At 53.5% G+C, this 25,697-nt stretch overlaps 14 protein-coding genes across 14 annotated transcripts; all 14 read left to right on the top strand.

Annotated features, from left to right (window-relative positions):
* Positions 1–629: 629 nt before the first annotated feature.
* JKF63_00311 (uncharacterized protein) lies at positions 630–1,451 on the top strand (the record flags this gene model as incomplete). Its single annotated transcript, XM_067896363.1, has 1 exon — positions 630–1,451. One exon carries the CDS (start codon positions 630–632, stop codon positions 1,449–1,451), a length of 822 nt encoding a protein of 273 aa, XP_067752520.1.
* Positions 1,452–2,119: 668 nt separating this feature from the next.
* Positions 2,120–2,995, top strand: JKF63_00310 (uncharacterized protein; the record flags this gene model as incomplete). The annotated part of the gene is made up of 1 exon (XM_067896362.1): positions 2,120–2,995. The coding sequence occupies one exon, from the start codon at positions 2,120–2,122 to the stop codon at positions 2,993–2,995; it is 876 nt and encodes a 291-aa protein (XP_067752519.1).
* Positions 2,996–3,865: 870 nt separating this feature from the next.
* JKF63_00309 (uncharacterized protein) lies at positions 3,866–5,986 on the top strand (the record flags this gene model as incomplete). Its single annotated transcript, XM_067896361.1, has 1 exon — positions 3,866–5,986. One exon carries the CDS (start codon positions 3,866–3,868, stop codon positions 5,984–5,986), a length of 2,121 nt encoding a protein of 706 aa, XP_067752518.1.
* Positions 5,987–6,505: 519 nt separating this feature from the next.
* On the top strand, positions 6,506–7,135 carry JKF63_00308 (uncharacterized protein; the record flags this gene model as incomplete). The annotated part of the gene is made up of 1 exon (XM_067896360.1): positions 6,506–7,135. One exon carries the CDS (start codon positions 6,506–6,508, stop codon positions 7,133–7,135), a length of 630 nt encoding a protein of 209 aa, XP_067752517.1.
* A 599-nt stretch (positions 7,136–7,734) lies between these two features.
* On the top strand, positions 7,735–8,091 carry JKF63_00307 (uncharacterized protein; the record flags this gene model as incomplete). Its single annotated transcript, XM_067896359.1, has 1 exon — positions 7,735–8,091. One exon carries the CDS (start codon positions 7,735–7,737, stop codon positions 8,089–8,091), a length of 357 nt encoding a protein of 118 aa, XP_067752516.1.
* Positions 8,092–8,530: 439 nt separating this feature from the next.
* JKF63_00306 (uncharacterized protein) lies at positions 8,531–9,841 on the top strand (the record flags this gene model as incomplete). The annotated part of the gene is made up of 1 exon (XM_067896358.1): positions 8,531–9,841. One exon carries the CDS (start codon positions 8,531–8,533, stop codon positions 9,839–9,841), a length of 1,311 nt encoding a protein of 436 aa, XP_067752515.1.
* A 1,014-nt stretch (positions 9,842–10,855) lies between these two features.
* JKF63_00305 (uncharacterized protein) lies at positions 10,856–11,086 on the top strand (the record flags this gene model as incomplete). Its single annotated transcript, XM_067896357.1, has 1 exon — positions 10,856–11,086. The coding sequence occupies one exon, from the start codon at positions 10,856–10,858 to the stop codon at positions 11,084–11,086; it is 231 nt and encodes a 76-aa protein (XP_067752514.1).
* Positions 11,087–11,656: 570 nt separating this feature from the next.
* Positions 11,657–12,397, top strand: JKF63_00304 (uncharacterized protein; the record flags this gene model as incomplete). The annotated part of the gene is made up of 1 exon (XM_067896356.1): positions 11,657–12,397. The coding sequence occupies one exon, from the start codon at positions 11,657–11,659 to the stop codon at positions 12,395–12,397; it is 741 nt and encodes a 246-aa protein (XP_067752513.1).
* Positions 12,398–13,149: 752 nt separating this feature from the next.
* Positions 13,150–13,608, top strand: JKF63_00303 (uncharacterized protein; the record flags this gene model as incomplete). Its single annotated transcript, XM_067896355.1, has 1 exon — positions 13,150–13,608. One exon carries the CDS (start codon positions 13,150–13,152, stop codon positions 13,606–13,608), a length of 459 nt encoding a protein of 152 aa, XP_067752512.1.
* Positions 13,609–14,267: 659 nt separating this feature from the next.
* Positions 14,268–17,135, top strand: JKF63_00302 (uncharacterized protein; the record flags this gene model as incomplete). The annotated part of the gene is made up of 1 exon (XM_067896354.1): positions 14,268–17,135. The coding sequence occupies one exon, from the start codon at positions 14,268–14,270 to the stop codon at positions 17,133–17,135; it is 2,868 nt and encodes a 955-aa protein (XP_067752511.1).
* Positions 17,136–17,776: 641 nt separating this feature from the next.
* JKF63_00301 (uncharacterized protein) lies at positions 17,777–19,240 on the top strand (the record flags this gene model as incomplete). The annotated part of the gene is made up of 1 exon (XM_067896353.1): positions 17,777–19,240. One exon carries the CDS (start codon positions 17,777–17,779, stop codon positions 19,238–19,240), a length of 1,464 nt encoding a protein of 487 aa, XP_067752510.1.
* A 1,030-nt stretch (positions 19,241–20,270) lies between these two features.
* On the top strand, positions 20,271–20,990 carry JKF63_00300 (uncharacterized protein; the record flags this gene model as incomplete). The annotated part of the gene is made up of 1 exon (XM_067896352.1): positions 20,271–20,990. The coding sequence occupies one exon, from the start codon at positions 20,271–20,273 to the stop codon at positions 20,988–20,990; it is 720 nt and encodes a 239-aa protein (XP_067752509.1).
* A 2,392-nt stretch (positions 20,991–23,382) lies between these two features.
* Positions 23,383–23,895, top strand: JKF63_00299 (uncharacterized protein; the record flags this gene model as incomplete). The annotated part of the gene is made up of 1 exon (XM_067896351.1): positions 23,383–23,895. The coding sequence occupies one exon, from the start codon at positions 23,383–23,385 to the stop codon at positions 23,893–23,895; it is 513 nt and encodes a 170-aa protein (XP_067752508.1).
* Positions 23,896–24,891: 996 nt separating this feature from the next.
* JKF63_00298 (uncharacterized protein) lies at positions 24,892–25,290 on the top strand (the record flags this gene model as incomplete). The annotated part of the gene is made up of 1 exon (XM_067896350.1): positions 24,892–25,290. The coding sequence occupies one exon, from the start codon at positions 24,892–24,894 to the stop codon at positions 25,288–25,290; it is 399 nt and encodes a 132-aa protein (XP_067752507.1).
* Positions 25,291–25,697: the final 407 nt, after the last annotated feature.

Here is a 25,697-nt window from a genome sequence, read left to right as displayed (position 1 = left end):
CAATGTCCCCGCTAGTCATATTCCCCGTCCTGAGCAGTGCCATCGCGCCCAGACATCAGCGCGCTAGTGAGGTGTATGCGTGCCGGGTAGCGACGTCAAGAACACATCGCTCGCTCAAGTGAGGGGGGTAGAGGGAGAATCACATCGAATCTGATGTACATAACGTGATTGCTTCATTTTGTGTGTATTTTTTTTTTCCTTTCCTCCTTTCTGATCTACTCGCTACAGATGATCCCGCTTTGGGGAAGGGGAAAGTGTGTGTTGATTGAGGTACGATGTACGAAAGGAGGGGGGGGCAAGACGAAGTACATGCTGCAATGTTTACATTGCCTTTTCCATGTCTTTGCAATGAATAGCAAATTCAAACACGCACCGCGTTGGCTCCTCTCCCAGTGAGAAGTTGAGATCACCGCAGGATAGACTCGCAGTTTTGCACTCTTGCAAATCAATCCGCACAACCTCATACCAATACCAAGAGTAACTGTGCAGGCATCTCACGTTGCCGCGGCCAAAGGCCATTGGCCTCTAACCCTCCCGCTCCCTTCGTTCTGTCTCTCACCCTAGCCACACGTGCATGAACGCCAGGTAGTCCCCACCCCACCCACCCCCAAATAGCCTTTGTGCTCCATATGAAAGCGTTTTTCATCGGCAAGCGCGAGTACCGACGTGTGTTGGACCTGCAAGAAACCATCTTCAACGCCAAGATCAGACAACAGGTCCGTGTGAGTCGTGGAGAGTCGACACTACCGCTCTTGCCAGATGTTGTGATCCTAGTGGAACATAGCGCCCCGGTGTACACCATAGGCCGGCGTGACACAACCCAGGGGCTCCCGCCGCACTGCGCCATCGACGTGGTCAAGACGCGGCGAGGCGGCGGTATCACCTACCATGGTCCCGGGCAACTCACCATGTATCCGATCGCCAACATCCAGCGTCTGTGGAAAAGTTGCACAGCAGAGAAGCCGCGCTCGCCGATTGAATGGTTCAGCTGGGCTCTGGAAGAGGCGGTGATACAGACAGCTGCGATGTCCCGCATCCCAACACATCGATACAAATCCGGGGTTTGGGCTGACGAGTGCAAAGGCACCCCGCCCCGAAAGCTCGGCGCTATTGGGCTGCAGCTGGGGAACTGGGTATCCATGCATGGAGTCGGCCTCAACATCGCAAATGACTTGCACTTCTTCGACGACATAGTGATGTGTGAGCTGCCGGGTCGGCGGGCCACATCGCTCAGCAACGAAATGCAACACCGCTGCTTCACCGAGCCGCCGCCGCCGCTGGAGGCGACGGCGCCAGTTCTGCTTCAAAAGTTCATGGAGAGCATTCGCCAGCCGCCAAGCCTCGCCGCGCCGGAGCTTGCAGACCTTTCCACAGACGCGCACTGGCACGAGCACGTGATGGACGCCCTGCAAATCTCGAACCCCCTACGCGAGACTCCCCGTGCGCGCTAGCCGGTGGGTCTCCGCGGAGGCCGGGGCCCTGCGCCCCACCCCAGCATTTGGTGGGGTGGGCCGCGTAGGGGGGGCACACGGCCCCCGCCGGGCGGCGCGCCTGGCCCTGCCGGCGGAGAAGAGCAGAGGCCCCCCACACAGAAACCGCCCCCCCCCCCCCGGACCCCCCCGAGGGGGAGCACCAGAGAACACGCACGCCAAGAAAAGGAGAGAACGAGACAAGCGGCACCCGCGCCGTGTGGTGGAAAAAGATGCCCTTGCATGTCGCATGAAAATACCACTCTGCGGCGAATGGCGCATGGACTCAAAAAAAATACCATATATCGGATACAAATCGCTATGTATCGCTTGCGGACGCTGGCTTATGCGTTGATCTCCTGCAGCATTTTTTCAATTTCAGTTAAAAAAAAAAAAAAACCTCGAATTACTTTCAGTCTCTAGGGGAGAGAGATTGCCAAAACAACAAGCAACGCAAATGCTGTGAAATGAAGCTTGTCTTTCTCCTCAGTTTTCTCTGTATCTCCTCTTTTTTTTCTCTCATTCACCCCTCTTTCTCCTATGCGCCAACACTTTATACGCATCCTAATCAACACATCATCCTATGTGAATGTACAAGAAAACCCTCTCTGGTTTTTACCGTAAAACAAATTTAAAGAAAAACATCGAATATGCGCGGTGGCTTCGGGCGTGGCGGTGGTGGTCGCGGTGGTGGTCGCGGTGGCGGCCGCGGTGGTGCCCGTGGTGGTGGCCGTGGAGGCTTCAGCCGCGGCGGCGCGCGCGGTGGAGGCCGCGGTGGTGGCCGTGGTGGAGGCGCGGGTGCCAAAGTTGTTGTGGAGCCGCACATGCTGCACCCTGGTGTGTTCATTTCCAAGGGAAAGACTGACTCTCTTTGTACGCTGAATATGGTGCCCGGCATTTCCGTTTATGGTGAGAAACGGATCGAGCTGGGTGCAACACAGGGTGGCGATGATAAAAAAGAGTACCGTCTGTGGAACCCCTACCGCTCAAAGCTGGCTTCCGCAATCTACGCTGGCGTGAGCAGCATTCACATGGGTCCCGGCTCGAAGGTGCTCTACCTCGGCGGTGCAACTGGTACTACAGTTAGCCACGTGAGCGACCTTGTGGGTCCAGAGGGAATGGTATATGCGGTGGAGTTCTCGCACCGTGTGGGTCGCGATTTAGTCGAGATGTCGAAGCGCCGCCCGAATATTGTGCCCATCATTGAGGACGCTCGCTACCCCATGAAATACCGCATGCTTGTACCGATGGTGGAATGCATATTTATGGATGTCGCCCAGCCCGACCAGGCGCGTATTTTGGCTCTTAATGCTCAGGCATTTCTACAGAACGGCGGTCACTATGTGATCTCTATTAAAGCTAACTGCATTGATTCCACACTGGAGGCTCCTGTAGTGATCGCCTCGGAGCTGAACAAATTGAAAAAAGACAAGCTGAAGCCACTAGAGCAAGTGTCTCTGGAACCTTTTGAACGAGACCACGCTGTAGTTGTTGGCGTGTACCGCCCTGTGAAGAAGTCGAAGTGAAGGTGCATTAAGTACCTCTCTTCTTTTCCCACTAAGGCGCATGAAAGTCAACGAATTGAACTCTGAGGGTGATCAGCACTGCATGCGCCTGTTTCTCGCACGTGTGGGTGGTGTCAGTATTTTTCTTCTCTCCTGTGTGCGTGTTGCTGTTTTTTTTTCCCCTCACTGATACAGCAATGAGAAGGTACTTTGTTTTTTGTAGCTTATGACTGTTGAAGGGAGACAAAAAAGATAAAACAAATAAGGATGACAAAAAAACTGATAGCGCCCTTGTCAAAAGCCTCCTTTGTTGTTTCTTCGCGCTTCTCGATACCAACTGGAGGTTTTTAGTCGAATTCACATTGGAGACCAAAAAGTAGCATCTTATCTGTTTCGGAGTGGGTACTAGATTAAGGTGTGTTAACATCTTTGTTTTTTTTTTTCGTCGTCGCTAATCGGTATCTCTCTCTAAGCATCGCATTAACTTCACAAAGAGAACAACAAGAAAGAAAATAAAAGACCAAGAGTACCTGGCTAGCCATGTTGGCGCTGAACCCACCTCTCAACAGCACCAGTCCTGAAGCAGCCGGGGGTGTAGGGTGTTTCTTCTCGAGGCGTGCTACAATTGCTGAGCTTCGTTGCAAAGGGATTTTTCTGGGATATACTATCGCACTCGCGTATCATACCACTACTCAAACAATTGAGAAAAATAATCATTACCTCTCAGGGGAAAAAATATATAAGGATGCTGTCCACTCTACTTCGAAGCCCACTCACTCCTATTTTTGCCTAAACAGAAACTACCCTTCGCTTTAGACTGCGTATCTTTCTTTCCCACCGAACGCAACCTTCGAGGTCGGACGCAAAAATAAAAATCCCTTTGCGTGTTCAATGGCTAGTGCGGTGCCCAGCCGAAAGCGCATGGCGGAGCATTCCATCTTCTCCGACAAGTGGGGCATAATCGAGGACACGATACTCTGTATTTTCAAAAAAGAAGTGTCGAAGAACTCGTTCCAGAGAATACATCACGCTGTTTTTCATTTGTGTCAAGCACATTATGGGAGCCGCTTGTTGCAGCAATTAGAGGAGCAGTTTTCTGCCCAGGTCTCTATCATAATCAAGCGAATTGATGGCTCCTCCGTGTATGTTGCCGACTTCCTGCGTGAATGGCACGACTACAACAACTCTGTGAATCAAATCAGCAACATCCTCTTGTACTTCAACAAAAACTACATGTACACCTGCCATCACTCATCCATTGAAAATCTTGGTGAGCATATATTTTGCTCCTTGACCTTAGGCAATCCTGAGGTGGCCGCGCGCCTAACTGCCTTCATCAAGCAGTCCATTCACGTTCCTGCCGCCGAGCCTACGATCCGGGATATCGGTCAAGTGTTATACACTGCTGAAGGCAGCAAGTACTTCGTAAGTTGCATGGAAACCCCGTTTGTGGATGCAGTGGTCGATAAATACGTTCTCCAGGGGGAACAGCAGAGACAGACACTAACTACTAGTGGTTATTTGCAGTGGATTCAGAACACCGTGTGCAACGAGCGCCGCAAGTATACAGACACGTTTTTCTGCATTCTCCTGGACAGGCTCACCCATGAACTCTACACCGGGCTCATTCTCAGTAACCCATCCTCTGTGAAGGAGATGCTTATGGGACCGACAGGTTTGGTACACATGATAGAGGAGTGGGATGTGGCTAGCATTTCTACTTTTGTGAAGGTTTTCTCTGCCATTAAGCGGGAGAAGGACATTATCGACGTTATTGCACAAAAACTGAAAGAGAAATGCGAGTTTATTATAAACGATCGGAGCACAAGCGTTTTTCCTTTCTCAGGAATAGAAAACATGCTGCAGCTAATCACAAAGGCCAGGGAACTGGATGCTCTCATTTTATCCGAGGAGGGGCACGCTCAGTTGCCATTTTTTCGCGTGATTCGCAATGTCTTGGGCAGCGATACGCGCTTTATGGAGACTCTCTCAGTTTACTATGACAACGGTATTCGGCAGGGAAAGAGTGACATTGCGAACAAGGTGGGAAACGATGTTATTACAATTTTGCAGCTGACGCCTGATCTTGAGGCTTTTGAGGTGGCGTTTCGAAGTCACTTAGCGGCACGCTTGATTTACGCGAAACCGCATGCGGTGGATATGGAGTGTCGTTTTATCGACCGCCTGTTTGAAATTTATGGTTCAAGTGTGGTGAATCGACTTCAGAAGATGGTCGAGGACATCCGTAGTGCCACGTCTGCACAAGAAAAACTGGTAGCCGATATGGCGACAAAGAAGATATCCCCTCCATTGGAGTTTGACGTTCTTCTGTTGACCAGCGGCCTGTGGCCACAATACACCAACATTCCCCTCAACATCCCGCAAAGCATGGAGTCGTGCAAGGCTGTTTTTCAAGAGTACTACCGCCGGCGCCACAACGGTCGAACGCTCATTTTTCAGATGAGCTTAGGCTCAATTGGTTTTCAGCTTTGCCATGGTGGCAGAACATACCACGTGTCGGCACATACACATTTCGTGAACACTATCATGGCGCTGAACTCGGATGAAAATGTGAGCGTCGCCGTCGTGGCTCGAGAAAGTGCGCTCAGCTACGGAGAAGTGCTTGCCCAATTCAACACTCTTTGCCACGTTGGCCTTGCCGAGTCCAGCGGAACGGATTACAGGTTCAACCGTAGCTTTTACTCTTCAAAGCCCAAAGTAAAGGTTAGTGCAGGGGTGCAGAAATCGGCAAACGACGGCGCTAGAGCTTCCTCCGCCACTCGTAAAGGAATGGATGGCGCAAAAACGATGAGCCTGGATGCCACAATCATGAAATTGCTGAAAGAGCACAATAGCATTGATTACGAAACCTTGTGTGGCGCAATCGAACGTGAACTGCGGTATGTCTGCACCCCTACACGGACGGATATCAAGCTGCGCCTAGCCTCTTTGATGGAGAAGGGCTTCTTAGTGCGAGGAGAATCAGCGAACTGCTATTTCTACTGTTCGTAAAAAAAAAAAACATGGGATCTTTCTTGAGGAAAAAAATAATAATAATGCGACAGCCCAGTAGTGTGTCCTTTCCACACACAAGCACGAACGCGAGCGCGAGCGAGCAAAGATCGTCACCATTGCTTCTCTGCGGGTGCCTAACACCAGTGCTCAACGGTGGGTGACGCCTTGACAGGCATCTTTCACTCGCCGCCTGCATCGAATGGGCTCGAACGACAGCATTGCCTTTTCTCCTCTAGCGCCCCTTTTTTGCCACTCGTTGTTGTAGGCGGCTCTCTGGTAAGAAAGGGTCCAAGCTCCGCGAAGCGGTTGCTGTGGCGTGTGCATGGCTTTCCTGGAATGTTGGAGCCTTTTGTTTTTTCCACTTCCGTTTTCCATTCCCGCGATGTCCTTTCTCTTTCATTTCCACCACCCCACTATGCTGGGGAGTTTCCCCCCAAGACATCGGCCAACACAAAAAAGAACTCAGCACAAAAAAAAAAGGGAGGGTCAGAGCTCGCTATTAACCTACACTACGTCATGGTTCGCGTAATCCGTCGATCCTTCCTAGAGGAGGTTTCTGAGAGGCTACCAGTGTCCACCACGACGCTTGTCGCTATCGTGGTAGGTGCGGTGTCGTTGTACATTTTTTACAGAAGAAAAGGTCCAGTTCAACGGCCTCCGGGCGATCCAAGGCGGTCTTTGAGTGCGCCGCGCGATGGTGGTGAAACATGTAATGCCCTGGCGCGCATAAAGCAGAAGGCGTTCATTGGGAAAAAAGTCTGTATTGCGTGGGAGGTTCTGCACGACGGTAAGAGCTGGAAGGCCCAGGGGAAAGCTCTGGATATTCTCCGGCTCTACGCATTTTCCTCAGAAGTGTATCTTATGTGCCGTATTCAGGGCGCTGATGACAAGAAGAGGATCCTTAGTCTCATCAAGGCGGTTGACGGAATCGAGCGCCACCGCGTCCTCTTCTGCACGACAGAAAAGGGGTACGAGGCCTTCACGAGACAGATTGACCCGAGCCTCCTCGTCACAAACGATGCTGCACAGGTAACTTTCTTGAAGCGCATAATCGAAACGTTAGTCCTCGTCGGCGGCGATTGCGTTGTCGCGAGCAATGTGGCGTGTGTGCCCTCTGTAGAAGCTATCTCCATCGATCTCGAGTGATCCTCAACAGAAGATACTCAAAAGCAAGAGGAGGAGGAGGAGGGGGGGAACACACAGCTCTTCATGTGTACTTTTTCATTCTTGCAGGATCTTTTTTTTTTCGAATTCTTTACCAGAAAGTACTTCTTTCTTTTTTTGAGGGAATGTTTCGTCTCTTTTGGTGTGTGTGTGTGTGTGTGTGGATGCTCCTATTGAGGCCTACGTTTTTTTTGAGGGGTGTCAGTGCGTGTTTTCACAAAAAAAAAAGCTCATGTTATTTCAGCTTATCATGTCTGACCTCCCCGTGTCTTCTTTGATGCGCGTACGAGGATCGCAAGCACTTCTTGGTCAGGAAATGCCCGGTACGCGTGTCGCTCGAGTATCGGTAGCTCAAATCCCCTCTAAGGTTCCACACTGTCGCAAGGGGGGGGGGGGGAAGGGGGTGCCGAGAGCATGTGTGTACATACCCAGTCTGGTCTCGTTTATGTGCCTGCGGCTGCCTCTAATGCTTGTTATCTAACTTTTCTGCCAACTCAGCTGGCCCTTTTCTTTTCCTGTAGCCTGTTTTGGTGGTGTCTTCTCACGTTGGTTCAAACAAAGCGAACGTGCGCGCCAAAGCCATGCCAGATGAACGCATTTTGCTCGTGACCGGCATCCCCTCAAAACAATGCACGAGTGAGTACCTTTACTCCCTCTTTGGCGCCTACGGCGGCATTCAGCAGATCCGTATCGGGTCGTCCTCCATCACAAAGGGGTGCGCCATTATTGTGTACGAACAATGCGAAGCTGCGAATAATGCAGTGGGCGCGCTCAACGAGTACGCGCTGAGCAAGGACCGCGTGCTGCGAGTGTCAGTGTATGACGAAGATCGGGATAAAAAGGCCCTCGAGCGGCGGAAGCGAAAGCGAGAGGTGCAGGCGGAGTATAAAAAGCACATTGCCGATGTCGCGCGAGCCACCAATGAGCCGAACGAGTGAGTGCCACACAGATGCCTTTCATCTGCGCTTTGCAATTGCACGTCTCTTTCCCTTATGCTGTAGTGGTGATTGGTAGTGTTGCATGCCTGGGACATGCGGATGTGTTCCTAGATGAGTGAGTGAGTGGAGTCACGCCATCTTTTTTGTTATTTGTGCAGGTCTGGCGAAAGGGAAAAAAAACAAGTAGAACGTATCTAAGGCGCACACGGTGGTGCTACGTAGCGGGGGCAAGCCTCAAACGTCGTACTCCCCCCCCCCTTCCCCCTCTTCTTACTATCCCATCTCACACCATGCTCTGTTTATTGAAATTATCCCCCCTGCACAACACCCCCCTCCCTGCTCCTCCCTTTGAGTCGCACGTATGCGCTGCACGTCACATCACGTGTATACAGAATGCCTCGCATGGTTTGACTGCCGTTTGCAGGTGGAAGATTGAACAATGATATCGGTTTTGATGTTCTTGAACTCCCGCGGTGACGTGGTGCTCTCGCGGACGTTTCGGGCGGGGCATACGGTGCGCTCGCTAGCTGAGACCTTCTGCAATGAGATCATCTCCACGAAGCAGGCTGACCGTTGCCCTATCAACGTTGTGAACCGTGTATGCTTTATTCACATGAAGCTGACGGAGCTGTACATCGTGATGGTGTCCGACTCCAATGTGAACTGCCTTATGTGTCTCCAGTATGGTGTGCGACTGCTACAGTACATCCAAAAGTACTACACGAGCTTGGACGAAAAGCAGATCAAGGAGAACTTTGTTTCTCTCCTGGGCATCATCGATGAGTCGATGGACTTCGGATACCCCATTCTGACGGACGCCGAGGTTATTCGAAAGTTTGTCAAAGCAGACGGCGTGGACGCTGCAGTGCTAAAAAACACGCGCAAATGTGAGCGCATCGCAGATAGGATGACCGGCGAGACGCCGTGGCGCGAAGAGGGTCTCGTGTTCAGCATGAACGAGGTGTACATTGACGTGTTTGAAGACGTTAATGTGTTGCTCTCCCAAACGGGAGAAATTCTGCAGAGTAGTGTCTCGGGGCGAGTAATTATGAACAGTTTCCTAGCGGGGATGCCGGAGTGCCAACTCCACTGGAACGCGAGAGCGATGAACCGCGGCCTCGACGGCGCGTCCGAGAGCGGTGGGGCGGGGGAGCTGGTCTCCCTCTCGGACATCTCTTTTCACAACTGCGTCCGCCTCGAGGCCGCTGGTGATGAAGCACAGCGGGTAACGTTTGTGCCACCGGATGGAAAGTTCACCCTCATGACGTACCGCTCCAGTGTGAATATACAGCCACCAATGAAAGTGATGTCAGCCAAAGCACGGGAGATCTCTAGGACACGCACCGAGATCGAGTTCATACTCCGCTCAGACGCCCCAGCTGGCCAATCCACCAAGGACGTCCAAGTGAGCGTCCCCTGCCCGGATAACACGGCCACGGCTGCGGTGAAGGTGGGACAGGGCAAAGCCGAGTACGATGCCGGAACGGGCGCCATCGTGTGGCGGCTGTCACAGGTGAAAAGCGGGGAGGAAATCGCATTCTTTGCAGAAGTTCGACAGATCGCCCCTACGGATGGCACAGAGACGTTGTGGACGAAGCCGCCCATTCGCATAGCATTCCAGTGCGTCTCTCTGTCGCTCACTGGCTTGCGCATCAAGGAGCTGACGATCAAGGAGCCAACGATGATATACACAGCAAACAAGTGGATCCGCTACACCGTGATGGCGGGTGACTATCAGTGTCGTATATAGCGCCAGTCATGTGCCGATCACCCTGTGTGGGGTAGAACTGCACCTGCTCCTCTTCCGCCCAGCGCACCATTCGCTCGACACGTGATGTGGAAACACTGAAGGGTGGGAGAGCGGAGGGGGCTGAGACAAAGTACTCTCGTTCAGATTCCCCCACCCCCCTCTCTCCACACACACAGGCACGCACGCACACACACACACACACATACACACACACACAATCATCCGCCACAACTACATGCACGTACACCATCCACCTTGTTTGTTAGCTGTACGCTTAAGTTTGCTGCGCTGTGGTGTCGTTCTCATCTCCCTTGTCCACGCACGACCCATTCATGGATGTGCATCTGTTGGTGTGCATGTATATATCTATGCGTATATATATACACATATATATGTTCTCCTTTTGTTGTCCACCATGACTATCCCGTGTGGCATCTGTGTGTGTGTGTGTGTGTGAGGGTGTTTGTAGGTCTGTTCTTTATGCTCTGGGCGGGAGTTCCCTTCATTATTGATCTCACTTCTATCGTTGCTCTATACCTGTTGCACTGTACGTCCTCATCACACAGCCCTCCCTGGATGCACGTGCACGATGATGAAAACCACTGGAAATACTGTCCATCTCCTCCTGTCCCCGTTTTCATCAGACTCGGAGATGCTCGTGTGCTAGTCTGATGATGTTACGCGAAGGCGCAGACCCTTTCCTCCTTGGTGGCATACATGAGGTGTAAGAAGAATGATGTAGGACATGAGTGACAGCCACCCCTGCCCCCGCTGCTCACCTCGAAGGTACGTTCTACACGAACACCTCAGTGGGGGCGTGACGATCCAGAGAAGCAACGGGAGGGTTTCAATTCCCAGATTTGCTCATTTTCTTTTTTTTTGCTGTCCCCCCCCCCTCGTCGCTGACAACCCTTTCTCCCCGCCTCGCCTTTTCTCCCTTTTTTGTTTACCCCCCCCCCCCTCCACAAGAAACGCCTTGAGCACCACCTCGCGCCAACGAAAAACACACGGTGTATGCCATCCGAAGATGAAAACGCAACGCCATACCAGTTGCTGTGGTGGGAGCTGTCAACGTTGCCACTTGCAGAGCTTTTACACCGCTACAACGTCGCAAAAGACCTCGCGGATGAACTGATTGACCTGATCGCCCAACATCAGAACTGCACAAGGGCACACGTTCATTGTATTCTCGGTATCCAGACAGAAACTGCATCTCGGGACGATGATGATGGTGATGTGAGATGAGCGACACAACTCCAAAAAAAACTATTTTACGCGCAGAGGGCGTTTATTTGCGATTGTTGCACAACGGCTAACATCAAACACCGAAATGGCAAATAAAAAAGGAAAATATCGATATTTTTTGAACGCATCTCTCCTCTTTTTTTCATCTGCAAAACGATCTGCTTCGGTCATTCAGACACCCCTACATACACACACACACACACACACCACACGCACGCAATTCGACCTTGAGTCTGAAGCACCACTCTATTCCTTTCCTCAGTATGGCCCATGACATGCGCCCCTCTACGTTGTTGGCGGCTCTTCCTTTTCCTCCACCTCACTTTCCTGAACGAAAAAGTTACAGGGAACCCAGCATGCTCGTAGCGACGCATCGCTTCCTTTCCTCCTCCTCCATCCTCCTACAAACCTTTTTGTTTGCTTCCTTCAACTGCTCTCTATGCACCTCCATCGCGCTGTGCCTCACTCCGTTGCTTCCCCGCCCCACCCACTCTCTTTGCGCGAGCTGCAAACATCTCTGTTCATGGCAAAGAAAAGAGGAACAACACAAGAAGCGAAACGAACCGGCAAATGTCTCGTCAAAAGGAGTACGTTAGTCCAGCGGGTCTTCGACAGGACGGACGCCGTCCGCTGGAGGCGCGGCGCATGGTCATCGCATTCGGCACGCTTTCCGCCAGTGACGGCAGTTGCGACGTGACGCTTGGGCAATCGAAAGTTTGCGCCTCCGTCTTTGGGCCACGAGAGTCGCTTCACAAGCAAGAAGCCAAGAGCGATAAGGCGCTCGTCACGTGCGAGGTGGCTGTCGCCGCTTTTGCGGGGGAAAACCGTCGCAATCCGCAGCGGCGTAACAAACTCTCGGAAGACATCAGCGCCGCCGTGGTTCAAGTGGCCCGCTCCCTCATCCTCCTCTCCCAATACCCTAACTCACAGATTCACATGTACGTCGAGGTCCTTCAGAAGGATGGAAACGAAAAGATTGCGTGCATCAACGCTGCGTGCCTAGCCCTAATTGACGCGAACATCGCCATGCGGGACGCGGTGTGCTGCATCAATGTAGGACTGTTAGACGAGCAAATGCTGGTAGACTTGACAAATGACGAACTGCGCTCTCAGTGCCCAGTGATTGCGGCGGCATTCACAGGACACGACACGCGAAATATCATTTGGCTAGAAACCACCTCGCGTTTGCTTCCAGAGTCAGCCAAGCGGCTGCTCGAGTGCGCGGTGCAGGCTGCCAAGGAGCTCTTCGAGACAACAATTCGAAAAGCACTGGAGGAACACGCGAAGAAGGTTTTGACACTACAAAACTAGCCGCATTGTGTTGTGTCAGTAGCAGCAGCAGCAGCAGCAGCTCATCAAGTGTCTTAATTACACCCTACTTTGGGTTTTGCCACCTGATGCCAGGTATCTCCTACCGGCCCTCACCTCCCCGCTTCCTCTCTCTCTTTGTCACTGGGTTTGCCGCAGCCCTTGTTGCACTAACCGTTCGAGTAAAAACTCTCGCATTTTTCTTCGACTCCAATGGCAGTAAACTGCACAGAGGAGGTGAAAAGCGCGTAAGCGCCGTTGGGTGAGATCACGTCATTCACGCTGCAGAAGCAAAAAGCAAACCTTTCCTGTCACGCAACAATAGCAAAGTGCTCCTCACGACGTTTGGCAAGCGACGCCCCACTCTTGTTCTTTTCGTCGGCAATGGAGTCTGTGGCGCTACAGGTTTTTTTTGTTTCCGTTCCCATCGTTCGCCCCTCTCCCTCCCTCCCTCCCCGGATGTGGACGGATGACGAGCTCCCACATCCCTTCTTGTTCTCCATGTCTGCACGGTCACGTGTGTTTTTTCTGGATATCCCCTCCTCCTCCTCCCTCCTCCCCTTTGTCGATGCATACGAGTGGTGTACGTTGTTAGGCAGAATCGCACCACAAGACAGAAACTCCTCGCTAAAGTCTCTGTCGTGCACAGCGGCGTCGAGTTTCTGCGCCTCGTCTTTCCCCACCCCCTCCCCCTTCCCTGCCACCTGATAGCACACATTCAGCATTGTGTGTCTGTGAGACTTCTCCTTCTGGTCATGGCATCCATCTTTACTTACAGCGCCGTGCAGGGTGGCAAGACCATCTTACTCCAAAAGTACTCAGGTTATGTGACACTCCTTGTGAACACGGCGTCGCAGTGCAGCTTCACACCCATGAATATCGACATGCTAAATCGGGTTCAAGAAACGTACGGCCCACGCAAGTTCACCGTTCTTGCATTCCCGTGCCATCAGTTTGCTAACCAAGAGCCGCTCAGCAATGCAGAAATCGCACAGTGGAGCCAAGACCTTGGCTTGCTCTTTCCTGTCTTCGACCGGATCAACGTGAAAAATCCCTCAGCTGACCCGCTGTTCCAGTTGCTACGGGCACAACAGGGAGCCCCTATGTGGAACTACACGAAGTACCTGTGCGACCGAAGCGGTGTGCCGTGCCGTAAGCTGGAGCCTGGTTGCACCATGGACACGCTCCGACAGTCCATCGAGTGTGTCTTGTAGTGCCCTGGAAAGCAATCAAGACCACAGCACAAGTACCTTGGCAATAAAGAGGGGAGGGGGAGAGTTGAGAAATGTATACCCTTTCTACAAACTCTTGAAACCCCCCTCATGGCGACGCGCACACAGGCATGCGTGTCGCTGCGACCCGCTGCTCGCCGCACCGAAATAAAGGCAAGAGGGCGCACGCGACCTCCGCGCATTCGCTGCTCATTTTTTTGTTATTGTTGTTTCCTCTGGCCCCTCGCTTAACAGCATTGTGGCTGTCTCGACAGCCGCCGCACACACTCACACACAAACACACACACGCATGCAAATATATACATATATATGAACGTAAGAGAAGCATTGAATGAGAATGTCCGCGAGTGGGAGTGGGCGTGGACAAATTGCTTCTCGACGAATCGTATCCACTATTTGGTGTGGCGGAAAGAAAAGGAGGGCGCACCACTACCCGAAGCTGTCCCCCCTCCCCACTCCTTCAATCCATCCCTTGCCTATTATAGGTGCACTCACGCACACGAGGTCAAGCATACCCCCTCATCTGCACCTGGGTGCATCGCCCCTGTCCTCCATACTCTAATACTGTGTGATCTCCGTTATACCCACACACACACGATACACATTGTGAGATCCCAAAGTCAAGCCTACGGTTTTACAAAATGTCGGATACCCGTGAGAACGAGCCGGCCGAAAAGCGCGCACGCCGGGAGGTCGACCCAGCCATTACCTTCCCCTATGAGCTCGATACGTTTCAGAAAGCGAGTATTGACGCTCTCGAGAACAGCGACAGCGTCCTCGTTTCGGCGCACACGTCGGCAGGTAAGACCACCGTGGCGCTCTACGCCATCGCCAAGGCACTTCGAGAGAAGAAACGTGTCATCTACACCTCCCCCATCAAGGCACTCAGCAACCAAAAGTTTCGAGAATTCTCCGAGAAATTCGACTCCGTCGGTCTCATGACCGGCGACACCACCATTAAGCCAGACTCTGACTGTCTCGTCATGACAACGGAGATCCTTCGTAGCATGTTGTACCGCGGAACGGAAATGCTGCGCGAAGTCGGTTGCGTTGTCTTCGATGAGGTGCACTACATGCGCGACAAGTCTCGTGGCGTGGTGTGGGAAGAGACGATCAGCCTGCTCCCAGAAGGATGCCAGTACGTGTTCCTCTCCGCCACCATCCCAAACGCGCGCGAGTTTGCGGACTGGGTGGAGAGCATCCATCCTACCACAAAAGTTCACGTCATTCACACAGATTACAGGCCAGTGCCTCTGCAGCACTACCTGTACCCGGCTGGGGCCGACGGCATCTTTCTCATTGTAGATGAAAAGGGCAAATTTCGCGATGACAACTTCAGCAAGGCAATGACGTCAATGGGGGCGGAGGGCGGTGCCAACGGTGCGAGTGCAACCGGCCCGGGCAATGGCGCCACGGGAGGCCCGCGCGGGAACAAGGGCGGCAGCGCCGGCGGTCGAAGCCGTGGCGGCTCCTCGCAATCTATGATGGAGATTGTGAAGCTTGTGATGGACCGCAACATGTACCCTGTGATCGTCTTTTCCTTCGCCAAGGCGGAGTGTGAGCGCAACGCCCTCGCCCTCTCGCGGCTGAACTTTAATAACACAGAAGAGGATGCGCTCGTGATGGAGGTGTTCAGCAACGCTATGGAGTCGCTGGCGGAAGAGGACCGGAAACTGCCCGCGATTGAGCATCTTCTCCCACTCCTGAAGCGTGGTGTCGGCATTCATCACTCCGGACTTCTTCCAATTCTGAAGGAGGTTGTCGAGATTCTCTTCCAGGCGGGTCTGGTCAAGGTTCTGTTTTCTACGGAGACCTTTTCCATGGGTCTGAACATGCCGGCCCGTACGGTGGTCTTCACCGCTGTCAAGAAGTTCGATGGCGAGAAAAACCGCTACCTCACTGGCGGCGAGTATATTCAGATGTCAGGGCGCGCCGGTCGTCGTGGTCTCGACCGCGTCGGCGTTGTCATCGCTATGGTGGATGAAGCAGTGGAGCCCGACATGCTGAAGCAGCTGACCGGCGGTGGTGCTGACGTGCTGCTCAGCAGCTTCCACCTGACGTACAATATGGTTCTGAACCTGTTGCGTGTTGAGGACGTCGATCCTGAGTTCATGATGAAGCGCAGCTTCTCGCAGTTCCAGCGACTGCGTAACAAGCCAGCGTTGGAAGAGAAGGAAGCCGTTCTGCGCAAGTCCATCGACGAGATCAACGTGCCTCACGAGAACGCCTTCCGGCAATACACGATTTGCGAAGGCATGATCGCAAAGAAGAAATCGGAGGTTGACCAGATTCTGCGACAGCCCAAGTTCCTGAAGAACTGGGTCCAGGGAGGGCGCTTTGTGCATATCGTCCGCGCTTCCGACCAGCTCGACTTTGGGTGGGGCATCTGCCGCTCATTCTCCGCGAAGAGCACTAACCCCGACTTCAGCGACGCCAGCGCTTTCTCAATCCAAGCCGCAGTGATCTGCATGAAGGCGAGCGTCTCGAATCCTAGCGCCTTGACACCATGCCCAGTCAGCGAGTACACCTCAGAGAAAGCGGACCTGTACACGGTTACGTTCGACTTCTCAGACGTGCAGAGTCTTTCAACGCTCAAGACGAATCTCCCTGAAAACCCCGACTCGGAGCGTGGGCGTGCAGAGGTAGTGCAAATTCTCTCGAAGCTCTTGCGCCAGTTCGGCAGCAAGGTGCCTGTACTCACCGCTGCCCACATGGGCGCCGAGGACGCTCAGCTGAGTAAGCTCCAGACACAGGTGTCGAACTTGCAGAAGCAACTGGAGGGTAACATGCTTACCACATCCCCTACGCCAGAGCTGCAAGAAGAGTTTGATCAATTTAAGAGAAAGGCAGACCTCGAGGCCCAACTAGAGCTGGTGAAAGGTGAGTTAGCCGGCATGGGTAAGGCGGTCTTCTCTGAGGAGCTGAGGCAGATGATGCGTGTGCTGCGTCGCCTGGACTACATTGACAAGGATAACATCATCCTCCGCAAGGCTCGTGTGGCGTGCGAGATAACGACGACGGATGAGAACGAAATCTTGCTCACGGAGCTTCTCTTCAAGGGTGTGCTGAACTCCATGGAGACGGAAATGATTGTGGCTCTTTTGTCCTGCCTTGTCAACGTGCATCGTACCCCAGACGGCTTTTTGTTGCCGCAAGAGTTTGAGCAGCCGCTGAAGGACCTAAACGAAATTGTGACTCGCATCGCCACCGTTAGCGCCGAAAGCGGACTCATGCAAGAGAACAGCTCAGTGGAAAAGGTAATGCCGTCACTCATGGAGGTCACCTACCTCTGGGCAAAGGGGGCGAAGTTCGTTGACCTCGTGAGCAAGACAACCGCGTACGAGGGCGAGATCGTGCGCATGATGCGTCGCCTGGAAGAGATGCTGCGCCAGCTAGCCTCTGCGGCGCGGTCGCCAGCTATCGGCAGCATCGAATTGCACGACAAGTTCCTTAAGGGCATCCAACTCATCAAGCGCGATATTGTGTTTGCGTCGTCGCTGTACTTGTAGTGATGTTGCGCGAAACATGGCAGATGTGTGAATGTTTGTGTGGGATGTCCGTGTGTGTGTGTATAAGGCGCTAAACCTCGCGTCAACTCTTTCGAATAAACAGATCTTGTCTTCCCCTATCCCTCTCCTTCCCCCTCACGCAGTTGACCGCTCTTGGGAATGCGATCAAATGGAGGTTTTTCTTGGGATGGGAGGGAGGGGGGGGGGGCTCCGCATACAAAACGGGCTTCAAGTAGAATAATAAAAGGAGCAATAAAAGAGGAGAGAGAGATCCGGTATTGTGTTGATTTATGCGTGTTATGTGCGCTTGAGCGTGGTCGCTGTGTGCAGCGTGTAGGCCTGCTACACGAAGGCCTCAGCACGCAGGGAATATAGTGCATCCGTCCCCCCCCTTCCCCCCCTCTCTCTCTCTCATCTTTGACCTCAACTAGCCTCTTCGAAATATTCCCGTCCTTCTCTCCTTTTCTCCTGTTAGTATTTTCCCCCTTCCCCCACACACACATACAGAGGGGGGATACAACTGACCACATCCTGTAAAAAGGCCGTGGAGACGCAAGTCTCGCAGCTCCACATTGGTTTTACAGTCTCCTGTGTATGCCTTTAAGTATTACCCCCTTCCCTCTCCTTACATATCACCGTACATGCTACGCTCTGGTTGGCGCGCGCACAGGGCGGAGCGCCGCTTCGTCGACCGCGTCAAGGTACTTGTTTGCAGCGGGACTGGCGGCGATGGTGCCAGCATCATGGCACACGAGCATGGAAACGAGCTTGCCGGCCCAGGAGGCGGTAATGGCGGCAACGGCGGTAATGTGATGCTCCGATGCGTCAAGCAACACACCGACCTCAGTCACATCGAAGACATGGGTAGCCAAATCTCCGCCGGCGCAGGCTGCTGCGGCTTCTCCCGTGAGGCACACGGCAAACGCGGACAGGATTTGTGGCTGCCGCTTCCGCTGGGTACTCAGGTGGTGGATATGGACACCAATGAAGTGCAATACGACATGGATGAGGAGGGAATGGAAATTGTGCTGCTGGAAGGCGGGCAGGGTGGTAAAGGTAATGCTGCGTTTGCTAACAAGTGGCATCATTCCCCCATCGAGTCCACCAAGGGCCTGCCGGGCAACACGATGCTGGCCCAGATCGAGCTGAAGACCATCGCTGACTGCGGTCTCGTCGGATACCCAAATGCTGGCAAGTCGTCCCTTCTGTCCGCCATCAGTTCCAGCAAGCCCACTATTGCCCCGTATGCCTTCACAACACTCCGCCCGTATGTGGGGGTGCTCCTCGATCTCTACGGCAATGTGTGCCGCGTGGCAGACATACCAGGTCTTATTGAAGGTGCCTACGAAAACCGCGGTCTAGGTCATCAGTTTCTGCGGCACGTGGAGCGGACAAAATGCCTTGCCTTGGTGGTGGACATGTGTGACACGTACGCCCCTGACGCGAGTTCAAGGAACAACTCTGAGGTGTTGCAGCCGTGGGACGTAGTCGAGCTCCTCCTTCGGGAACTGGAGTACTACCTCCCCGGTATGAGTGAGCGCGTCATCATGGTCTTTGCCAACAAAATGGACACTGAAAAGGACAGCACAGGCACTGACACGCAGGTAAAGCTCGCAGAGCTCAAGCGGCGTGTGACGATCCCGGTGTTCCCCATCTCCGCTGCACTCGGTATTCGTCTCGGACCACAACATGAACAAACTGGACTGGCCCCAGCCTTGCAGTTCATGTGTAGTGAAGTGTTTTCGCGTCAGTCACACGAGCACGAGATGCGACAGTTCCGCCTTTCGCACGAACGCGCACAGCTCGAGAGGGCTTTTCGCGCCAAGCACAACGGAGTCTTTTTACCTCAGGTGCGAACCCTGGGTGCGCACAGTGGTGGGGTCCCGCAAGACGAAGGCGACGAGGCAGACCAGGATGGCACCTCGCTGGTGGACCAGCAACTCGATTTCTTGGGTAACAGCGGCCTTGGTGTGGAGTTTGACGCCTACCAGAACTCGGCTGCGCGGGGTGTGCTGCACCGATACCGCGATCTCACCATGAAGGGCAAGTACTGGAATTTAACACGACAAGATGGCGAGGTGATGAAGGGAGAAAAATGGAAGTGATGCAAGCAAAATGTGTGAGGGGAGGATGACAATGGGAGGGGAGGGGGGAGGGGATTCTTGGACACACACACACCAACGAAACAGCGCTGTGCACATCCTCGCCTCACCCCTCCCCCTTCGACAAAAAAAAACAAAGTCCCCAGTCTCTTTCACCACCATAATGTTTCATTTGAGCCCATCTCCCTCCCCCCCCATCCCGAGACACTCTCCAAGTCACCTGCTGCTTCCCCTGTCACAGATTTACACACGCTGACGCTCACTCACACCTATCCTTTTATGTGCAAACGCCGCTATATAACTGCTACGCCAGGATCACCTACCTATATCTGCTCTGCCCTTTTTTAGGGAGGGGAGGGGGGAGGGTGCTTTGGTGTGTCACAGGGCCTGGTACGCCAGATGGCCGCTCCGAAGAGCAGTACTGAAGAAAAAGCACATGCTCTTCAAAGCACCACTCCTGGGCTCGCATAGCCACAAGGAAAACACACAGACCCACCCACGCCCACGCGTTACAGAGAGAGGGAACCCGGAGGTTTTGTCAGTTGTGTTTCAGTGTCTCGTGAGTGGTGAGATGTAGTCAGTGAATACCGCGATGGAAAAAAAGGGGGGGAAACAAAGGTGAACATGAGTGAGTCCTTCCCTTTTGCGCCGGCGGGACACGGGAAGGAGCCCCCCAATCTCTGTCACCCTTCTCTCAGACACACATCGGCGCGGGCTTTACACGTGTTCGTACCTAACACTTGAGATCCCTCTCTTGTCTTGCTCCTCCTTCCCTCCCTACACCTCATCTTTCCTCTCCCTTCCCCCTTCTATTCGCTTCTGCCTCGGCATAAAGGCCCATCGCACTCCTGGTGCAACACGGTCAAGCCTACCCATCACAGACACACACACCAAAGCACCACTTGCAAGCACTTCGCGCATTGGGAAGCAGGGATTCCATTATCCCCTGCGCTCCTACCACGTAAAACAGTGACCCTCGCCCAAGTCCTCTTCCTTCCCCCTCTCCCCCCCCCCTCAAAAAAAAAGCCTTGTCATGGACGGCAGCAAGCGGCCACGCGAGACACCCCATAAAGAGCAATGGCTCTCCTTTGTCGAGAAGCTTTGGGCCGCGGACACACTCGCCATGTTTCACCATCCGGTGAGCGCCACCGAGGTGCCGGGTTACTACGACATCGTGGAGGCGCCCATGGATCTGTCCACGATTCGGAAAAACATTGAGGAGGACAAGTACAGCACAGACGCTGAGGTCGAGAACGACGTGGCACTTATGCTGTCAAACGCGCTGGATTTTAACGATAAAGGATCGCCTTGGCATGATCTAGCAAAGAAGCTCAAAAAGCGGTACCCCACTCTCGCGCGAGAGTCGGGACTCTCCTTTGATGCGGACTCTGTTTTCATCCCTACGAAGAAGGCGCGCGACGACGAGTCGACGCTCCGCAAAGCAGAAAAAGAGGACAACGAGAAGCTCGAGGATGTTCTAGAGGCAATGGAAAAGGAGAAGGAAATCCCGCTCGAGCAGCTGCGAGCTATGTACGCGCACCGGACGACAGAGCCCAAGACAGATATGCAAAGCGTCGACACCGGTAGTGACAGCGACGACAGCGATGACGAGGTTTCCTCAGACGAAGCTGACACGAGTGACGGTGTCAGTGGTAGTGGCAGCTATGACACGGACGAAGACAGCAATGGGGACTCGGCCGACTCTCAGAGCGCCTCCAAGTACGACGACGAATCTCCGACACGAAGCGTGTGATCCCCCTCCCCTCACCACTCTTGCGATCTCCAGATGAGCTCTGTGTTAGGTGTTAGCAGACTATCACGTCCGCACCAAACAAGTGACCGACTAAGAGAATAACACAAGAAGACGGAAGAAGAGAAGCGCATCATCCCAGTTATCGGCGGTATAAACAAGAGTTTGTACTCGATGTGCGTCATTGTGTGTACACGCGAGTGGAGTGTAGAAGCTGCTCATCACTCTCTTCCTTTTTTTTCGATGGAGACCACCAGAGAGAGAGAGAGAGAGAGCAGAAGTGGAAAAGCCAACAAAGTATCAAGCAGTGGCCGTTTGGTGCCTGTATGGTATGCGTGTGTGCCTCGCTTATCTCCAATCGCTCCCAGGGCGTTCACCACGGTTGGTGCTTCCGACCTGTTACGGGCACAGCATCACCACCATGACAATTCTTTTCCTCACAAACTGTTCAGCGGAAGACGACATAGCCCTATCTTTCTCTGTCGTTCGCCTCTCTACTCTCCCCCTTCCCGATGCCACTCTCGAAAGGCGCACCCGTACCCTCGCTTACTGCCTGTCTGTCAACACCACCTGCGACAGTGAACCCCTTTTTTTGTTTGGTTTGTCTCCCTCCTTAGATTGATGTGCTCCATCACTTTTCCTCTCAAGGCGCGCAATGACTGTGTCCCGGGATTCTGAGAACACCAACCCCGGCTGCGCCGGCCCACTGGTCGAAGGGGGGCTGCGCCCGTAGCGGGCCCCCTCTACGAAGTGACAGTGCTGGCGGGGGCCTTATCGCTCACCGACATTACCCAGGGTTGGCTTGTACAGGCTCAATCACATTTTGGACCCGCGCAGATATGTCGACTGCGATCAGCTCCGACCTGTGGCACGACCGGGCCGCTGCCCTAACGGGTGCCATGATAACCATCTTCCCCACAACACCTTGGTTATTGTACGGATGTGTGCTGAACCAGGAAGTGTGCAACGCTGTTGCAATTCGAATCCGACAAAAACTCGGGCAGACGGACGACGGCTGCTTAACGCATTCGTGGAGGGGCCCATTAGCTCATCTACATATCGAGAGAGTCTACCAGGACTACCAAGTCGAAGCGAATATCGCGACTTGACCGAGGGGGCTGGCTAACCCTCCCCTACCCCCCTCCCCCTCCCGGTGGGAGTGCAGTGGACTAGTCGCCTCTGTTTTTTTTTTTCACGTGAGGCGCGCTGATGAACTATTGTTCAGGCATTATCTGTGTCTGCATTACAGATACATTCCTCCAGTGCAGCCACGCATGTTTCACACAGCCTCTACGTGTGTCTCGATGAGGACTACTTGTTCCGAACCCCATCCCGATCTGCAGCCACAGGTCAGTTTCGAAAAGGTGATGCAATAGGTCTCGGTGGAAGACGACGAGGCTGCACGCTGGGAGAGGTGGGATATAAAAATCAGCTTCCCAGGCCTCGTGCTTCGATCTCTGGCCCCACTTTGGCGCCACGGAAAATCGGTTGCACTCTGTAGGCCCAATTGTGTCCATGTGGTCATCGGCCGCATCGAAATTGGGGGTGAAGCGCCCACCATGGGCACACGATCTGTGTAGCACCACATCTTGACTACGCTGAGGGAGTTCATGCAAAGCGGGCGGACGGCGAGCAACTTGACTGGTCTGAGAGGCTCACCTCCTCCCTCATCCCTGAGTATTCGTTTTTGACTGTGTCCACTATCGTCTCAAAGGCAACAGCATCTCCTGCAGCAGCCTTCTCTCCCCTTGTGTGGGTGTGGGCGGGCTCGTGAATACGGGTGATTTGCTGCCTTCAGTCTTTGCGTGCCCCCCTCTTTGCTACGTACTCTTCTTTCCCCTCCTCCCCTTCATCACACGGGGTGAAAGAAGGGGTGGTGGTGGTGGTGGCGGCGGCACACCCCCACTTTTCTGTGATACCGCACCTGTGGTGCATGACAAACCTCCTCCCCTCCTTTTTCCCTCTGCTCTCCATGCTGTTAACCTCCCCCCCCCCTCCCCCTCTCCATCCATCCAGCCCCAGGGCTCACAAAGTCAAACGATTACACATCACGTCAATGTGCAAAAAAAAAAAAAGTGACACCAGTAGTAAACATGCACATGAGTACTTGTAACGCGCTTTCCAAGGAAGACCCGTGGTGACCATAGCATCCTTGTCGTCATCGACTTGCCCGTCCCCCTTTATTCCTCTCTAGAATGTTTTCTCTTCCTTTCACCCACCCTCTCACTCCCACACACGCAACAATTGCAGGCGCCAAGAGCATCGCTCTCCTTGTTTTTTATTGCTCTTGGAGCTACGCACAAACGTTACATACCGCAGTCGTTTCTCCTCTTCACACACACACACACACAAGCCCTCTGTCTTTTTGCCAGAAACCTCTGGAGAGGAGGACATCATGTTGAGTCTCTCCTTCACCAGCGTTTTCCGGGCGTACTGCGCTGGGGCTGCCTTCTTCGAAATTGTCACGATTGTGAAACTGCTAAACGGTGATATGACATTGCCACAGGCTGGGGCCTGGGTCGACAGGGACTACAACTCGAGCAACAAGCCTCTGATGTACGTATTTGTTGCCATACTAGCGTGTCTCGTCATTTCCCGCTCTATGGCCTGTGCACTGCCAAGGACGCGCATGATCATCGCCTACCTTGTCGTGGTTCACACATTCGAAGCAGGACTCTACATATACTGTTGCCTACACAAGAAGGATGCGCCAAGCCACACTGTGTACATCACTCTCACGTTGATGGGGATGAACATGTGTCTCTTTTCCGCTCGATTTGCACATCTGAAGGCACAACACACTAAAGTCGAGAACGCCGACATTGAGTGGCGACGGGAGCAACTAGCTATTATCCGCAAAAGGCGCGCCGACTACTCAAAGCAGAAGAGCGAAAAAAAGATGAGCTGAGGGCCCCCCCCCTCTTTTGGACGCGCCGGCTCTGCTGCTACTGCTGCTCGAATACGATGGAGGCCATCTCTTGTCTCTTCTCGTCGCACGATCGGCAGCTCCGCGCTCGCTTCCCTTGCGCCTATGCTGTCGCTTTCGACACAAACACACACACACACACTCGCTCTTTTCTTTCGGCCTTTCTGTCATCTCGTCCTTCCTCTTTTTCCCAGCCACCGTTAACATTTTGTGTGGCGGCAGAGAGAACTCGAGGGGAAGGAGGAGGAAGTGTAGGAGTGGGGGGGGTGGTTGAAGGTGGCGGGGGGGTTCGTGGGCCGTGCTGTGTCTTATGCGTCGTTCACAAGGCCGTGCAAGCCCACGAAATACTTCTTTTTTTGGTTTGCAGCATGAAGACACAAACAACCACAAGAAACTCACGCGCGTGGGCAGAAGCAATATATATATATATATATATAGATATATATATATATGGATATAAGCAAACTTGTTGAATGACAGTCACCTGTAGAGAGAGTAGTTGAACCAGCTCGATCAGCGGCCTTTCGAGAAACAGACAGTCCCTTGAAAGGGAGGAGGTGGGGGGGGGCATACTTCCTTGATGTAGAGGATTCGAAGGGTGAGTGATGACGAACACAATCCTTGGCTACCCGCGTCAAGTGGGCGACAGTGGTTCCTTTCAGTTTTTGCTGGCTTTGTGTCATCTCGGCAGTGTCCCCCACCCCCCGCTCCCTCAATACCTGCGGTGTGACTCGACCATATTGCGTCTCTGGGAACTGTCAACTGTTGGCCGACACTCTCATTCCCCCCCCCACACACACACACACACTCTTCTGCCCTTGTCTGGGCCCAAATGACCACTCGAGCGCAAACCAATCCGTCCGTTGCAGCGACACGTGCACGTTACCAAAGAATGCAAATCGAATTTTGGATCAAGCGCCTATAAATTGTTTTTCTCCGCTCTTTGATCGATTGATCACGGTTCTCAGAGCGCCACCTATGCTTGCGCTTCAGTGGTACACGGCTGCGCTCACCCTCACGGATGTGTATGAGCTGCTTCAGCTGTGGCAAGCCAATCCACGATCACTAGCCCATGGCACCCGGTGGTTCGACAGCAGGGCCAACGCACCGCTTGCAGTGGAGCTCTACACCGGCCTCCTCGTGCTCCTGATGCTCCCACGCCTATTCGTGCTGATAGAGCCACTAAACCGCTGGCTACTGATGCTAAACACGTTCCATGAGGGCATCCGCCTGGTTCTCTACTCGTTCTTATTCACGCAGCACGGCGCCGCGACGCAGCTAAATACATTACTCCTTACGTTCATGCTATGGAACACGCTTTGTTACGGGCGACAGTACTACACCACCATGTGCATGCTGCGGGAGCATAGCAAGTGACATCATCCCTCCCGTGCTGGCCACACTGGCAGATATGTGTGTGGGGGGGGCGGAGGGAGGGGCAACTGCTTGCCATGTAAAAGAGGAGGAGACATTTGGAGGAGCTGGCAAACCGTTGAAGCCATGTGACACCGCGGACCATGTCGCATCCCTCGACGAGTTTAGCTGTTCCCCTACATGTGCGCATATGCCTACTACCGCGCTCACCGCCGCCGCAGCGGAAGGAGATGGCCGGTAGGCGAGGAGGGTGGAGGAGCACTCAAAACATGTGGGCAAAGCAGCAACAACAGAAAAAAATACACAATATAATGCCAACCCACGCTATTACTCGCGCTTCTGTTGGATAGGTAGAGACCCGTACCGTATGCTTTGGCGGTGGCGCGGAAGGAACTCCGAAAAGGGAAACG

This window comes from Porcisia hertigi, chromosome 36 (assembly GCF_017918235.1).
Source record: "Porcisia hertigi strain C119 chromosome 36, whole genome shotgun sequence".
Classification (NCBI taxonomy): domain Eukaryota; phylum Euglenozoa; class Kinetoplastea; order Trypanosomatida; family Trypanosomatidae; genus Porcisia; species Porcisia hertigi.
This window is presented reverse-complemented; position numbering and strand designations above follow the sequence as displayed.